The following is an 18,027-nucleotide window of genomic DNA, read 5'->3' on the forward strand; positions in this document are numbered from 1 at the left end:
AGGCTATATTCAAGTATAGCTTTTTGATGTGTATTTCTATTGTATTTATTTTCCTATTAAGTACATTTCTTACTAGAATCACATGAAGATGAGGGTGACATTTTTGTACTGTATTATAGCAATGAAAGGTAGTCTAATTGTGGTGTTTACTGTCAGTCTTCACGGGTGACAAAAATGTCAAACAGCCTGGAACAATAAAAGCAAGGCAATCTCACCAAAGCTTGGCTAATCTTTAACTTCTTATGGCTGGGGGCAGTATTGAGTAGCTTGGATGAATAAGGTGTCCAGAGTAAACGGCCTGCTTCTCAGTCCCAGTTGCTAATATATGCATATTGGTATATTCGGATAGAAAACACTCCGAAGTTTCTAAAACCATTTGAATGATGTCTGTGAGTATAACAGAACTCATATGGCAGGCAAAAACCCGAGAAGAAAATCCAACCAGGAAGTGGGAAATCTGAGATTGGTCGTTTTTCAACTCATTCCCTATTGAAGAATCAGTGGGATATTGGTCATGTTACACTTCCTAAGGCTTCCACTAGATGTCAACCGTCTTTAGAAACTTGTTTGAGGCTTCTACTGGAAAGGAGGGGCTCATAAGGGCTCTTTGAGGCAGTGGTCTGGCAGAGTGCCACAGGCTCGTGAGGCTCGTTCACGTGAGAGGTAGCTCGCATTCCATTGCTTTTCTACAGACAAAGGAATTCTCCGGTTGGAACATTATTGAAGATTTATGTTAAAAACATCCTAAAGATTGTTTCTATACATCTACATCTAGTTCTACGAACTGTAACGGAACTTTTTGACATTTTGTCTGCTCCTAGTGACCACGCTTCGCGAGGTTGGATTTGTTTACAAAATGCGCTAACAAAAGTAGCTATTTGGACATAAATGATGGACATTATCGAACAAAACAAACATTTATTGTGGAACTGGGATTCCTGGGAGTGCATTCTGATGAAGATCATCAAAGGTAAGTGAATATTTATAATGTTATTTCTGACTTCTGTTGACGGCACAATGGAGGATATTTTTTTGGCTTCTTGGGTCTCAGGAGCGCCGTACTCAGATTATTGCATGGTTTGCTTTTTCCGTAAAGCTTTTTTTAAATCTGACACAGCGGTTGCATTAAGGAGAAGTTTATCTAAAGTTCCATGTATAACACTTATATTTTCATCAACATTTATAATGAGTATTTCTGTAAATTGATGTGGCTCTCTGCAAAATCACCGGATGTTTTTGGAACTAGTGAACATAACGCGCCAATGTGTACTGAGATTTTTTTATATAAATATAAACTTTATCGAACAAAACATACATTACATGTATTGTGTAACATGAAGTCATATGAGTGTCATCTGATGAAGATCATCAAAGGTTAGTGATTAATTCTATCTCTTTCTGATTTTTGTGACCCCACTCTTTGGCTGGAAAAATGGCTGTGTTTTTCTGTGACTTGGCTCTGACCTAACATAATTGTTTGTGGTGCTTTCGCTGTAAAGCCTATTTGAAATCGGACACTGTGGTGGGATTAACAACAAGATTACCTTTAAAATGGTATAAGATACTTGTATTTTTTTTATTGTGAGATTACTGTTTGAATTTGGCGCCCTGCACTTTCACTGGCTGTTGTCATATCAATTCCGTTAACAGGATCTCAGCCCTAAGAAGTTTTTTAAAGGGGTACTTCAGGATTTTGGAAATGAAGCCCTTTTCCTACTTCCTCAGTAGATGGATCATGGATACCATTTCTATATCTCTGCGTGCAGTTTGAAGGATGTTGCTAACTAGCAATTTTTTTATTTTATTTTATTTAAACTTTGTTTAACCAGGCAAGTCAGTTAGAACAAATTCTTATTTACAATGACGGCCTAGGAACAGTGGGTTAACTGCCTTGTTCAGGGGCAGAACGACATATTTATACCATGTCAGCTCGAGGATTCAATCTAGCACCTTTTCGGTTACTGGCCCAACACACTAACCACTAGGCTACCTGCCGCCCCAAAGCATTAGCTCAATGACTGGAAGTATATAAAACTGCTAGGATGCTAGTAGATACCATAGACTTCTAGTCGTTGTGCTGAGCATCGGCTGGCAAAACTACCTCTTAACTTCCTTCCTACTGGATGCAGAGACATAACAATGTTATCCATGAGTTCATCTGACTCTGCGTCAGTAGATAAAAGGCTTCATCTGACTCTGGGTCAGTAGATAAAGGGCTTTATCTACTTCCCCTGAGTCAGATGAAGGGCTTCATTGCCAAAATCCCAAAGTATCCCTTTAACTGTTGGAACTAATGTCTCCATTATCAATGTGTTGTCACTTACTCTGCTGAGCAGCTTTTTCTTGTTAAGACAGCTCTTCCTTTATCAGCCACAGTACTGAAACACAATATTGATTTTTCACGGGAAACACGGTGAACTAAAATGAACATTTTCTAAAATATTAAATACACATTTCCAAAGTGTCACACATGACTTGCATGCACCCCTGTACACACACACATACACACACACACACACACACACACACACACACACACACACACACATATATTTAGTCTAGAGAAAGTTAACCTAGCATCTCCTCAGTGGGCTTGATGTTTTAAGTGTCAGATTGTGAAAGGTGATCTTGATTGGATGTGCCCGTCTCAACTGAGAGACGTGTCTCAGCATTAGGCTGACAAAGAGTACCCTTTACAACGCTGGCAACCGACGCTGTTCAGACGATCTCTGCTCTTGACCCGTGTTGAACCCAGCTTAACAGTGTGGCAGTTCAGCAGGGAGCTGACTTCATGGCCAGCGGAGCACTGTGCACCCTTCAAGTAGGGGACCTTGTTTCTACAAGGAGCTGACTTCATGGCCAGTGGAGCACTGTGCACCCTTCAAGTAGGGGACCTTGTGTCTACAAGGAGCTGACAATGCCATCAACTCCCCCAATAGAAAACATGTCCTCAATTAATCATGCCATTAGCTTGTCCAGTTACAATATCACGTCAATGACGGCTGTCATGATCTTTAAGTAAAGCCTACTGCGTTTAGGGTTACAGCTGCTTTGACTAGGGCTGTGGCAACTGTGCACGCCCTTATCCAATTCAGAGGTGCATATTGAAGATATTGGAAGAACTGTCCACATTTACTTTTCGTCAGCTAACAAGATGAGTAGGTCTAACCAACAGCAAAAGCACTAGCCCCTATAGTACAAAAGTCAGTCAACCTATTCTCTGCGAGAAATAAATATTCCAAACATAGTCTGGGACAGCTGTGGGATGCTATAGATCCCAAATTAATACAACCACTAGCATCAAAAAACCTTTTTCATGCAATGTGGCTGACACAACAGATCAGAACATTTAGGTTAAACTATTAGGCTATTACTTCACATTATAAGCACAGCAATGCACACATGGTAGTAGGCTATAAGCGTGACTGTTCCATTAGCAGAAAACACCATTATCAAAATTGACAGCAAATGCAATTATGCATGTAATGCTTTTATTATAAAGTTATATAATGTTAAATTATCTTCCCCAAACTTGAAACTCGCACGCTGCTTAAAAATGCCAGTTAGGCTCTACACCCCTTGTATAGCGGATTAATGTGCTTCATTTTAAGATGTTATTTGGCCACTTTAGTTGTGATACAAACCTTATTGAGAGAGCCAAGCCTATGGGTTCGTAGCTTCAACCCCACAGCACGCACACCAATTGATTAATGAACTGCTGAATGTCTATTTTTTTCTCTCTTGCTTTGTTTGCTCTTTTCAGTATTGTGTCTTATCTTTGATAGCTAATGCTTAGAGAAGAGCTTATGTCAAGTGTTGCAGTGTTGTGGTTGCAAGCCTTCTTTTGGGGTGTTGCTATAGGCCATCAAGTGCTAACAGTCAGTATCTAAATAAGATATGTGAAATGCTTGATAGTGTATGTGATGTTAACAGAGAGATCTACTTTCTTGGGGACCTGAACATTGACTGGTTTTCATCAAACTGTCTGCTCAACAGGAAGCTTCTCACTGTTTCCAGTGCCTGTAAATCTGGTTCAGGTTATTAATCAACCTACCAGGGTGTTTACAAACACTACAGGAACAAGATCATCCACATGTATCGATCACGTTTTTATTAATACTGTAGAACGTTGTTCTAAATCTGTGTCCGTACCCGTTGGATGCAGTGATCACAATATAGTAGCAATATCCAGGAAAGCCACATTTCAAAATGTTGGGCCTAAAATAGTGTATAATAGATCATACAAAAGATTTTGCTGTGACTCTTATGTGGATGATGTTAAAAATATTTGTTTGTCTGATATGATTAATAAGGAGCATCCAGACACTGCACTTGATTGAATTTATGAAATTGCTTCTTCCAATTATTGATAAACATGCACCTGTTAAGAAACTGACTGTTATAACTGTTAACGCTCCATGTATTGATGTGGAATTGAACAACTGTATGGTTGAAAGATGTGGCAAAAGCAGTGGCTAATAAGTCTGGCTGTACATCTGACTTACTGCAAATTGAGAAATTATGTGACTAAACTCAACAAAAAACCAAGCACAATGACATAAAGACATTCAATGCCATCTTCCATCAAATCAGATGGCTTATTTATCACAAAGCCATTAATGTTGCCAATTACAAGGGATATGGTCACCTATCAGACTATTCTTGATTTAATCTTCTTTACATATACTAAATAATATATGTGACATTTGTTTTGATTTAGAATTGACCACTATCATGCACCTGAATCGAAACAGGGGACCTCTTTGGTCCTTTTAAAAACCTGATGTATGTAAAAAATATTGTGTGCTATAGCTTGGAAATGAATAAATGTGACTGGATGACATGTTTCCAGTACTAGGGCTGTTTTCCTAAAGAAGTTAACTCCACTTTGTGTTTTGTTTCCTTGCCACGGTACTAAAAAGTATCGCGGTTCTGGTATCATCCCGGGCCTTGAACAGTTTCTCAACTTTGATGTTTCATTAAATAGCTACATTTCACTTCTTTATTCAACTTAAACTTCCAGAAACACTTTCGATGACCTTGTAATGCATTGTAAATACGTACAGTTGAAGTCGGAAGTTTATATACACTTAGGTTGTAGTCATTAAAACTTGTTTTTCAACCACTCCACAAATGTTTTGTTAACAAACTATAGTTTTGGCAAGTCGGTTAGGACATCTACTTTGTGCATAACACAAGTCATTTTTCCAACAATTGTTTAGACAGATTATTTCACTTCAAGGCCTACCTTCAAACTCAGTGTGTCTTTGCTTGACATCATGGGAGAATAAAAAGAAATCAGCCAAGACCTCATCAAAAAATTGTAACCTCCACAAGTCTAGTTCATCCTTGGGAGCAATTTCCGAATGCCTGAAGGTACCACGTTCATCTGTACAAACAATAGTATGCATGTATTAACGCCATGGGACCACACAGCCGTCATACCACTCAGGAAGGAGATGTTCTGTCTCTTAGAGATGAATGTACTTTGGTGCGAAAAGTGCAAATCAATCCCAGAACAACAGGAAGGACCTTGTGAAGATGCTGGAGTTAACCGGTACAAAAGTACCTTTATCCACAGTAAAACGAGTCCTAAATCGACATAACCTGAAAAGCCGCTCAGCAAGGAAGAAGCCACTGCTCCGAAACCGCCATAAAGAAGCCAGACTACGGTTTACAACTGCACATGGTGACAAAGATCATACTTTTTGGAGAAATGTCCTCTGGTCTGATGAAACAAAAATAGAACTGTTTGGCCGTAATGACCATCGTTATGTTTGAAGGAAAAGGGGGAGGCTTGCAAGCCGAAGAACACCATCCCAACCATGAAGCACGGGGGTGGCAGCATCATGTTGTGGGGGTGCTTTGCTACAGGAGGGATTGGTGCACTTCACAAAATAGAAGGCATCATAAGGGAGGGAAATTATGTGGATATATTGAAGCAACATCTCAAGACATCAGTCTATGTAATTTGAGCCACTGGGGAATGTGATGAAAGAAATAAAAACAGAAATAAATCACTCTACTATTTATTCTGACATTTCACGTTCTTAAAATAAAGTGGTGATCCTAACTGACCTAGGACAGGGAATTTTTTACTCTGATTAAATATCAGGAATTGTGAAAAACTGAGTTTAAATGTATTTTGCTACGGTGTATGTAAACGTCCGACTTCAACTGTAGGTCCTAGTTTAAAGGAACTGTAAATACATACTCTACATGACCAAAAGTAGGCATGGCTCGCAGTCAGCATTCCAATTCATCCCAAAGGTGTTCGATGGGGTTGAGGTCAGTGCTTTGTGCAGACCAGTCAAGTTCTTCCATACCAATCGCAACAATGCATTTCTGCGTCAATCTTGTTTTTGTGCACGGGGGCATTGTCATGCTGAAACAGGAAAGGGCCTTCCTCAAACTGTTGCCACAACGTTGGAATTACATTATTATCTAGAATGTCATTGTATCCTGTAGAGTTGAGATTTCCCTTCACTGGAAGTAAGGGGCCTAGCCGAACCATGAAGAACAGCCCCAGACCATTATTCCTTCTCCACCAATCTTTACATTTGGCACTATGCATTCATGGAGATAGTGTTCTCCTGGCATCCGCAAAACCCAGATTCGTCCAGCGAACTGCAAGATCCTGACGCGTGTCATCACTCCAGATAACGTGTTTCCACTGCTTCAGAGTACAATGGTGGCGAGCTTTACACCACTCCAGCTGATGCTTTGCATTGCGCTTGGTGATCTTAGGCTTGTGTGCGGCTGTTAGGCCATCAAAACCCATTTCATGAAGCTCTCGTTTAACAGTTATTGTGCCGACGTTACTTCCAGAGGCAGTTTGGGACTTGGTAGTTGCAACCGAGGACAGATGATTTTTATGCGGTACGCGCTTCAGCACTCGCTGTTCCCGTTCTGTGAGCTTGTGTGGTCTACCACTTTGTGGCTGAGCCGTTGTTGTTCCTAAACATTTCCACTTCACAAGAACAGCACTTACAGTTGATCAGGGCAGCTCTAGCGAAGCAGAAATTTGACCAACTGACTTACTGGAAAGATGGCATGTTATGACAGTGCCACGTTGAAAGTCACTGAGCTCTTCAGTAAGGCCATTCTACTGCCAATGTTTGTCTATGGAGATTGCATGGCTGTGTGCTTGATTTTATACACCTGACAGCAACGGCTGTGGCTGAAATAGACGGATCCAGCATTTTGAAAGGGTGTCCACATACTTTTGTATTTATAGTGTGTGTGTTTTAAGTCTACCATGGGTATGCTAGAAGACCTAAGCACATTATCACACAGGAGGTTCACTGTTTTTTTCTCAACTGTCATTGTTTGGCAATAGATATATATCTGCCTTGTAGAGCATCTCTAGTGTTGTCTTTTCAAATGGTATCGGACGTGAGGAACAATATCTCATTAGTCAGACAGATAACTGCTCAGTCCCTTTCGTAAACTGTTGAGGGGTTTAAAGTACCTAACCAGGGATCTTCAGCAGGGCATACTCCTCCCAGAATAGATTGACTAGAATCAACTCACAGACCATATGGTAATGGGCCTGCTGCATAAAGTTATCAAGTGATTTAGATGTCGGCTAATGGGTGGGTGATACTGCTGCATTTGGAACATTGATCTCAACATGTACTACAACTGATTCACATTGAATGAATTGCATGCATCACTGACAAATTAAATGTACATTAGATATAATTTATAAGGCAGTTTTAACTAGGGCCCTTGGTTATTTCCTGGGTTGGTCTCGAGGAACAACTGCTGGCTCTTGTTCAATGAAGCATGGCTGTGAATTGTCCCTTTGAGTAACGTGTACCTTCTCTCCCCTGCAGCACATGGTGCACATGGTGCAACGTCGGTTGCCCATCACGTGGGCCAGGTGGGGGCACATGGTCATGGCTTGGGCTCTGTGTTCAGGGACCTGGTGAAGCCTGGGGACGAGAACATGCGGGAAATGAACAAGAAGCTGCAGAACATGCTGGAGGAACAGCTGACCAAGAACATGCATTTACAGAAGGTAGGCAAACACTACGGGAGGTGGGCCACACTACGGGAGGTGGGCCACACTACGGGAGGTGGGCCACACTACGGGAGGTGGGCCACACTACGGGAGGTGGGCCACACTACGGGAGGTACACTGCGGTGAAAAACTATTTGCCTCCTTTCTGATTTTTGCTAAAAAATTTATACTGAATGTTTTCAGATCTTCAACCAAAACCTAATATTATATAAAGGGAACCTGAGTTTACAAATAACAACAAAAATAAAAACATTTTGAAACTGAATACAATATTCCAAACCCATGAAAATGGTTGAATATTAACACATTTGAAGTTTTGGAATAGCCTAGTTAAAGTCCAGACCTAATCCCAGTTGATGTTGTGGCAGCACTTGAAACAAGCAGTTCATGCTTGAAAACCCACAAATGTCACTAAGTTAAAGCAGTTCTTCATGCAGGAGTGGGCCAAAATTCTTCCACAGTGATGTGACAGACTGATCAACAACTGCAAAAAGCATTAGCTGAAGGTGGCACAGCCAGTTATTGAGTGTAACGGGGTAATTACTTTTTCACACAGGGGAATTGAGTGTTACATAACTTTAATTAAATAAATAAAATAAGTATACTTTTTTTGTTATTTGTAAAAATGAGGTTCCCTTTATCTAATATTAGAAGACCTGAAAAACATTCAGCATTAAAAATATGCAAACATTTTGAAAATCAGAAAAGGGGACAAATACTTTTTCACAGCACTGTAGGCTACACTGCAGAAGGTAGGCGGGGCTACACTGCAGAAGGTAGGCGGGGCTACACTGCAGAAGGTAGGCGGGGCTACACTGCAGAAGGTAGGCGGGGCTACACTGTAGAAGGTGGGCGGGGCTACACTGTAGAAGGTGGGCGGGGCTACACTGTAGAAGGCGGGCTGCACTGCGGAAGGTAGGCGGGGCTGCACTGCGGAAGGTAGGCGGGGCTGCACTGCGGAAGGTAGGCGGGGCTGCACTGCAGAAGGTAGGCGGGCTGCACTACAGATGAGTTGATGTGTGGAGATCCATACCAAGGGCCATATGTGTGACTTTGGGAGATGTGTGTAGTCAGTCAGTGTGACTGTGTAGGTGGCCTGCCTGCCTGCTGTCATCCAGCCCTGAGACTAGCGCACCATAGAGGTTATTATTCATCACAGGCCAAGGCGTTGGCGCACTGCCTTAATGTTCAAATGGGTTTATATGCAGGAATAGAAATGGACCTCCTCCATGCAAAGTATGGTGGTGCAGTCTCTTGTTTGATTGGATTACAGTGTGGTGTTTCCATCATCATGCAGATTATTACCTCAGAACATGAACCTATCAAATTTCTCCTGGCCTTTTGAGGAACTGTGCTGAACTAATCGGTGGTGGGGGTGGTAACTGACCCTGTTTATTGTTGCATCAATGATACAGTTCTCTGTTGATATTTATAGTGTGTGTGTGTGTGTGTGTGTGTGTGCTGGTTAGCTACTTTGAGGGATGTAGTGCTGTAGTAGGTCTTGGAGACAGTCTAGGTTCTTGGCTGTGTGGTGTGTAACTCCCACGGGGAGTTGTAGGTTACACAAACAACCGGCTTTAACCTTGGCTTGGAAGACACCTGAGAAATTTGGGACAGGGCCTGCCGGCACTCTGGCTCTGCTAATTTTCTAGATAACTTAGAATAGCTGTCAGTGTGTCCATAAAAATAAATAAAGTCTGATATTCGGTTGCAGTCGTCCTCCTCTGGATCTTTGATTTACAGACAGCCGATGATCCTCTTTGATGTTCTCCATTGTAAATATGATCATTTAAGCATGGTAAATATTCTGGGAACGTCGTCACGAATTTGTTTTATGCAGATGGGAGGGGAGCTCAATTACAGTTCCCAAAAAATTAGGCTAGTTGTGGAAGAAGAGGCTGCAGGCTCTGACATAAGCAGCCCTACGCTGGTGGCTAGTTGTGGAAGGGGCTGCAGGCTCTGACATAAGCAGCCCTACTCTGGTGGCTAGTTGTGGAAGAAGCGGCTGCAGGCTCTGACATAAGCAGCCCTACTCTGGTGGCTAGTTGTGGAAGAAGAGGCTGCAGGCTCTGACATAAGCAGCCCTACTCTGGTGGCTAGTTGTGGAAGAAGAGGCTGCAGGCTCTGACATAAGCAGCCTTACTCTGGTGGCTAGTTGTGGAAGAAGAGGCTGCAGGCTCTGACATAAGCAGCCCTACTCTGGTGGCTAGTTGTGGAAGAAGCGGCTGCAGGCTCTGACATAAGCAGCCCTACGCTGGTGGCTAGTTGTGGAAGAAGAGGCTGCAGGCTCTGACATAAGCAGCCCTACGCTGGTGGCTAGTTGTGGAAGAAGAGGCTGCAGGCTCTGACATAAGCAGCCCTACTCTGGTGGCTAGTTGTGCCAGACTTGTTAACAGCAATGTAACTGTTTGCTTTTATCCAAATTAAATGAGAAAATCCTGATCTAATTAAGCACTTATGAGAGAAAGCTGTAGGGGAGAGCAACCATGTAGAGCCACCCTCATTCCTCTCCTCTTCCACTTCTCCTTCCCCCGTCCCTCCTTCCCCCGTTACACTCTCACCGTCCCTCCTTCCCCCGTCCCACTCTCACCGTCCCTCCTTCCCCCGTCCCACTCTCACCGTCCCTCCTTCCCCCGTCCCACTCTCCCCGTCCCTCCTTCCCCCGTCCCACTCTCACCGTCCCTCCTTCCCCCGTCCCAGCAACCATGTAGAGCCACCCTCATTCCTCTCCTCTTCCACTTCTCCTTCCCCCGTCCCTCCTTCCCCCGTCCCACTCTCACCGTCCCTCCTTCCCCCGTCCCACTCTCACCGTCCCTCCTTCCCCCGTCCCACTCTCACCGTCCCTCCTTCCCCCGTCCCTCCTTCCCCCGTCCCTCCTTCCCCCGTCCCACTCTCCCCGTCCCTCCTTCCCCCGTCCCACTCTCACCGTCCCTCCTTCCCCCGTCCCTCCTTCCCCGTCCCACTCTCACCGTCCCTCCTTCCCCCGTCCCACTCTCACCGTCCCTCCTTCCCCCGTCCCTCCTTCCCCCGTCCCACTCTCACCGTCCCTCCTTCCCCCGTCCCTCCTTCCCCCTTCCCCCGTCCCACTCTCACCGTCCCTCCTTCCCCCGTCCCACTTTCACCGTCCCTCCTTCCCCCGTCCCACTCTCACCGTCCCTCCTTCCCCCGTCCCACTTTCACCGTCCCTCCTTCCCCCGTCCCACTCTTACCGTCCCTCCTTCCTTCCCCATCCCTCCCTCCCTCACCGTCCCTCCCTCACCGCTGCTACCAAGTAGCCTTTCAGCCATGGGCTCCTAATCGTGTGCTGGAGCATGATGAAGCCGTGTCGCAGCCCACAAAGTGCAGAATGACAAAGGGTGCTGTGATGATTGCGCTCGATACTGGTGAACCTGTAGGTGGGCAGGTTCACCCCCCATCCTCTCTCTGGATTTGGTGGGCAGCGGCAAGCAGCGAGTCATGAATATTCAGTGCCTGTTGGAGCCACTAGCCCAGAAACAAACAGCCCTGTTAATATTTGATGGCTCTTGCTTTAGAGTGAGCACACAGAGGGAGGGACATTGGCTTTTTCTGGTAGGAGATTGCAGCTGAACCTGAGTCTGTCTGCTAAATGGCTCCCCTGCACCCTGGCTGAAGGAAATGTTGATTTGGTTGATATTATATAGTCTCCATGCTACAATTGTCAATGTTACAGTTGTTTCCCAACACCTTGCATGAACTCTCTGATGTTTGGTATTTCATTAGCTACAGTACTTCAGAATGAGCAAGGATGAACGAGTTTTGGATATGAAAATGCCAGGAATGAACAGAGGTTTTGGTTTGCTACTCAGCTTTGTGGTATTAAAATAGCAATTTATGTTTGTCTTTTTTTAGGACCTTGAAGTTCTGTCTCAGGAGATTGTCCGTTTAAGTAAAGACTCAAGTCCTGGAGCTGGCTCAGCTACGGACTAAAAGACTGGAACAAGTCCCTCCTCTCTGCCCTCTCTCTTCACCTGTTTCTGTGGCCAACAAGAGGACATAACTGACTGACTGAACCTCTGTCTGGGAACACAGATGAAAGGAGAGGGATAGAGGGGGGTAGGAAGGGGTTAGTGCTCTTGAAACTGCTTTACTACTGAATGTACTTACTGTAACATGTCTTGGATCTTTCTGTGGTATTGTGATCTGACTTCTGTCTGTCTGCACTCTCTGCCTCCCCACTCTGGTGTGATCTGACTTCTGTCTGTCTGCACTCTCTGCCTCCCCACTCTGGTGTGATCTGACTTCTGTCTGTCTGCACTCTCTGCCTCCCCACTCTGGTGTGATCTGAAGAACGGCAGAAGGCAACAATGTCTGGATGCCAGAACACAGTGCTTTACTGGTTCACGACTTCAAGAGATTATTTAATGTTGCGAATAACAAGAGACATTCTGCCTACTCATACAGAGGCTTAAGCTGTTGTGTTTTGCCTGTACTCTTATTCATTTCTTTATACTTTCAACTCTGCAACTCTTGTTTTTGTTTGTATAAATCCTGTATATATGAATATGAAAAATCAACTGTAGTAATTTAACTGTTCTCAGAGTAATAAGTATTGTAATGAAACAGCAGGGTCGTTACAGTATTGTATATGAGCCAAAATGATTGTAAAGGTTTTATGTCCGTCATACATTCTAGATGCTGAAATGTCCAGTTTGAGTTTGTCTGGGGAAAGTGTGAGGATCCTAAAGCCAGTAGTAAAAAAATATATTTACAAAAACTCAATAACATGCATAGTGTTGAGGACTGGACCAAACCACCACTGCTTCTTGGGGAATGGACAAAACCACTCCTATCTCTGGGTCGCTGGACCACACCACCCCTGTGTCCACTCACTGGGTTAGATCTCTGTGCTCGTTTCCTTTTAATCTGCACCAGTCCCGTGACTGCAGCAGAAGCACGGAGGAGGCCTTGGCAGCTCAGCATCTGGTGTCAACATGAACATGATGTCCAACTCCACAGAGACTGGCTGGATGCCTGCTTTGTGGCCCGCTTTCAAAATGTCACTTTGGCTGCTTTCTCTATCCCCAATTAAGACTCCAGGTGTGGTTAGATTTGCACATTTAATTCCGGCTTAACTCCACTTTGATATTTTCTAAAAATATTAGATTCCAAATAAGAGGAAGCAGAGGATTCTCTGTGATGAGCAGATGAATTTGCCCCCCTGGCTGAGGTCTAACAACAGTGTCAGTTGTCTTGAGTTCAACTCTTCCTTCACTCTGGCAAAGCTCATCAGTGTGCTCGCTGAGTTCAACATGGACAGGAAACTCATCACCAATATTTATTATCTGCCATCAATACCTGGCCATTACTGTGTGTCAAAAGAACTGGCCCCATGCCCTGTAGGATGAGGGAAACATGAATCATGTGAAGCTGTGCCTTCTATTTCACCTGTCTTTGACTCACTTAGCAAATATCTTATTTTAAATGACTTCTCAACATGACTGAACATCAGTAGCTGGGAAAATCGGATGGTATAACACAGTGTGGTCTAACACGGCGTGCATACCTACCTGTGTTAGCCTTTTATACTTTGCGACATGTTTCCCTTATCTGAGAATGTATGCACTTCATTCAAGCCTCCGTGAACACTTGTTTAGGAATGAACAGATTGGTCATTGGAACCCCCCCCCAAGAATGTCTTCTCTTATGTACAAATAAGGCTGGGCGATATATAAAATTAATATGATATATTCAAATATATTTTTTGGCGTGATGTTTCAAATGCCTATGTCACAAGAATCTAGGTTTTTATTTTATGTTCATTTTTATGAGCGTTTGGTGTATTTTTGGTCTCTTCTCGCTCCACAGACACCAAGCCCCTCCCCCTCCACTCACAACAAAGACGAAAGATGACTTCTTCATCTCATACCTTTTACAGACAGACTTTGCTTGTTAAAAAAAAAGGTAATGTTTTTTAGAGCCGGGATAAGCCTTTCATACCTCCCGTGCACATGTCGGCAAGATTAGGAGTGGGAGGTGTATTTGAATAAATTCATTGAATATACACCATCACAAATATGTTTTTGGCAGGTCCTAAGAAACATAAGACTAATAAAATATGTTTTCAAGAAGAATAGAATGGCATATTTTGAGTTGAAATTTTGTTACTGGTCTGTGCAGCCTATATTCTAAATGACTGCGCCATGCACATGAAACCAATAGTGATTTTGTTCCTTAAACAGACAAGGCACACTTACCAGGCTACCCTGATCAGTCAACACATATACAGTATTTTTGAATAGGCTAAGAATAATAATTTGCATCACATCAAAGGTGTGGAACTGCTGTCATGTAAAAAAAGTGATATTTTGTAAGGAGAGACCAAGGTAATTAAGCCCATGCTTTTATGATATCCAATTGGTAGTTACAGTCTTGTCTCATCGCTGCAACTCCCGTACGGACTCCGGAGAGGCAAAGGTCATGGTCCTCTGAAACACAACCCAACCAAGCCACACTGCTTCTTGACACAACACCTGCTTAACCCGGAAGCCAGCCACACCAATGTCTCGTAGGAAACACCGTTCACCTGGTGACCGTGTCAGCGTGAATGCACCCGGCCTGCCACAGGAGTCACTAGAGGGCGATGGGACAAGGACATCCCTGCCGGCCAAACCCTCCCCTAACCCGGACTACACTGGGCCAATTGTGCGCCGCACCATAGGTCTCAGCGCCTGGACTCGAACCAGGATCTCTAGTTTCTCAGTTAGCAAATGCGATGCAGTGCCTTAGACCACTGCGCCAAATGTATCCACAGTAAGTCGCTCTGGATGCTAAAGTTTGCAGAAAAACATATTTTGAAATGTGTATTTGACAAGCCATCTGTGGTACTGTGTTGTGTGGTAAAACTGCACATTTTAGAGTGGCCTTTTATTGTCCCCAGCACAAGGTGCACCGGTGTAATGATTATGCTGTTTAATCAGCTTCTTGATATGCCACACCTGTCAAGTGGATTCATTTCCCCCCTTAAAGGGGGAAATCTAGAAATAATTCACACAGATTCTGCTTCAAGTCACTTGTAATGAGTCTTTTCATGTAAAATCAACCATTAGGTAGAAAATAGTGCTTTAGATAACAACGTTCACATTTGCCAAAAGTTTTCCATTGTTATTTTTCACCCAGACACACAGGAGCTGTGCGCGGTCTCTCTCGGGCTCTGATCATGAAGTCACCTCGTGCAAGTGAGCAGCCTTCTAGCAAGCTAGCTAGCAAAACGGCTAATTTCGAAGTGGTCTAGACATACAAATAACACATTTGAATGTTTTAAACACCTTTGCCGCTGACTAAATAACACAGTAACGTCTGTAACATTCTGACATTAACAAATACATTCAAAATTGCATTCGTACCTAACGGGGAAATATAGAAATAAATCACACAGAGATTTGGCTTCAAGTCACTTGTAAGGAGTGAGCTGGGAAGCACGGTGTGCCCCTATAGGAAGTCCTAGGTATAAACTATAAAATTCAGATCAGACATCAATAGAGCACACAGATTGTATAATCAACATTAAGATAATTGAACAGCATATTACTTACTGGTACACATTATGAATCAATTAAGGCACTTTAAATTCTATCATACCTCCACATCCGGCTTCTTCACCTGTGGGATCGTCTGAGACCAGCCACCTGGAAAGCTGATGAAACTGGGTTTGCAACATCAAAGAATTTCTGCACAAACAGTCAGAAACCATCTCAGGAAAGCTCATCTACGTGCTTGTCATCCTAACCAGGGTCCTGACTGCATTTCGGTGTCATAACCAACTTCTGTGGGCAAATGCTCGCCTTTGATGGCCACTGGCACACTGGAGAAGTGTGCTCTTCACAACTGTACCGGGCAGATGGCAGACAGCATGCATGGCATCGTGTGGTGTCATCCATTGTGAACAGAGTGTCCCATGGTGGGGTTATGGTATGGGCAGGCATAAGCTACGGACAACGAACACAATTGCATTTTATCGGTGGCAATTTGAATGCACAGAGATACCATGACGAGATCCTGTGGCCCGTTGTTGTTCCATTCATCCGCCGACATCACCTGATGTATCAGCATGATAATGCGTGGTCCCATGTCCCATGTCACAAGGATCTGTACACAATTCCTGTAAGCTGAAAATGTCCCAGTTCTTCTATGGCCTGCATACTCACAAGACATGCCATCCATTCAGCAAGCTTGGGATGCTCTGGTTCGACTTGTATGACAGGGTGTTCCAGTTCCCGGCAATATCCTGCAACTCCACACAACCATTGAAGAGGAGTGGAACAACATTCCACAGGCCACAATCAACAGCCTGATCAACCGTATGTGAAGGAGATGTGTTTTCTGATCCACGCCCTACCTTTTCTCCCAGTCATGTGAAATCCATAGATTAGGGCCTAATGAATTTATTTCAATTGACTGCTTTCCTTATATGAACTGTAGCCAGGGGTGAAAGTAAGGCGATATGGTCAGGTACTGCCGTATGGGTAAAAACGTGAGCCTATCACACAACATGCCCCAAAAACTCTTTGCGATTACACCATTATTTAACATTATTGCATGTAAGCAGCATGAACATTTTTCGAATTCACAGATAAAGCGGGTAGTTTACACTCCAAATTGCGTTGTGGTTTATGGAGAACACTTACATTTTGTCAAGGTGGAGATGAGTGGCTGAGATCAAGGTGCACTTGGATAACATCAATTCAGTGTGTGTAGGCCTAATGACAATCGCAAAATGTCAGTACAATACAATACATGTAGGTGTTTTCTAACCGATGTTTCTTTCCATTCATCAAGTTGCGGGTGCACAGTGCACTGTTGGGGCTCGGGATGCTGAAATCATTTTGTGAGTGAACAAATGTGCACGGGGAACCTACCTACAGAGGTGCCTTTTGTTAAGTGATTGTTTGACAATCAGATGAAAACATTGTGACTGGTTGTTTATGCCACATTATAAAGCATAGGCGGCTGTCTTATAAGGCTAGGGGAAGCTAAGCTTTCCCTGAAGTAAAATAAATTGAATTGCCAAAATGATATAGCCTAATTTGCTTACTCCTGTCCATACAGAAACTAATACAAATCATAAAAAGTAGGCTACTACACCAGAAAGCATGATTTGGCCACAGAGGATTATTAGTTTCTTAAAATAAGTAAATAACCTGTGGATTGTTTTAAATCTCATAGCCTACAGTCGGAAGGGGTCGCAATTTGAGCAGCGCGCGCTGCAAATACCAAATAGATGATTGTTAAATTGCGACTGTCAGTGAAAAGCAGAGAGACCCAGATAGGCATATCGCAATATTTAAAAATACAATCGTGGAGAAACTGTTTGGAAAATAAATAGCTATTGCTGTAAAGAGATGACAATGAAAAGACTTCAATCTGTCTTTTAGTTAGCATTATTCTTAACTTAATTAAGCGAACAGTAGCCTGTCTTATTGGCACCAGCCGAGAACATGTGCCATATCCCCGGTGAGTGTACATATTCACTGTCTTTATCATTGGGTCAGTGGCACTTTTTAGTTTGTTTTTGAACAATCATTTCCTCCTCCAGGTAAGATGGATGTCATGTTGTATTTGTCTCCCTTTTTCTTAGGCTGATTTATATGGATCAGACAACATTGTTTTTATTCATCTGTTTGTCAGTGTCAGCAGAGTAGGCTACCCTGTCATTTTTGTAGTATAAAAAAAAAACGGTAAGAAATTACATCTACTTTCACCCCTGACTGTAATTCAGTAAAATCTTTGAAATTGTTACGTTTATATTTTTGTTCAGTGTATTTATTGAGCGCTGATAATTATACCCTTCAGAGGCTCACTTTTGGCAAGTGCCCTCATAGGTGCATGGAATTTAATTCACTCCTCTGGGTCTGAGGTTGAGACCAGTCTTATGGTATACACATTGGATGCAGGAAGAGAGCGAGAAGAAGGTTAGCAGCACAGAAGTAGGCGAGGCCATTGAAGATTAACATAGAGGTGAACCGAGTACATTATTCATAAAT

The 18,027-nt window shown here is 43.3% G+C and overlaps 1 protein-coding gene across 2 annotated transcripts in view; it reads left to right on the forward strand.

Moving 5' to 3' along the window:
• LOC139368927 (GRIP1 associated protein 1) overlaps positions 1–14,118 on the forward strand; it is an 88,212-nt gene extending 74,094 nt beyond the window's left edge. The window contains exons 26-27 of one of the 2 annotated variants that reach the window (XM_071108428.1): positions 7,839–8,023; positions 11,897–14,118. In XM_071108428.1, coding sequence (XP_070964529.1) covers positions 7,839–8,023; positions 11,897–11,974 — 263 coding nt within the window. In that variant the 3' untranslated portion in view covers positions 11,975–14,118. The remainder of the gene's footprint in view (positions 1–7,838; positions 8,024–11,896) is intronic. The other variant, XM_071108427.1, reaches the window with a different exon arrangement.
• Positions 14,119–18,027: the final 3,909 nt, after the last annotated feature.

The sequence above is a fragment of the Oncorhynchus clarkii genome, chromosome 16, assembly GCF_045791955.1.
Source record: "Oncorhynchus clarkii lewisi isolate Uvic-CL-2024 chromosome 16, UVic_Ocla_1.0, whole genome shotgun sequence".
Classification (NCBI taxonomy): Eukaryota; Metazoa; Chordata; class Actinopteri; order Salmoniformes; family Salmonidae; genus Oncorhynchus; species Oncorhynchus clarkii.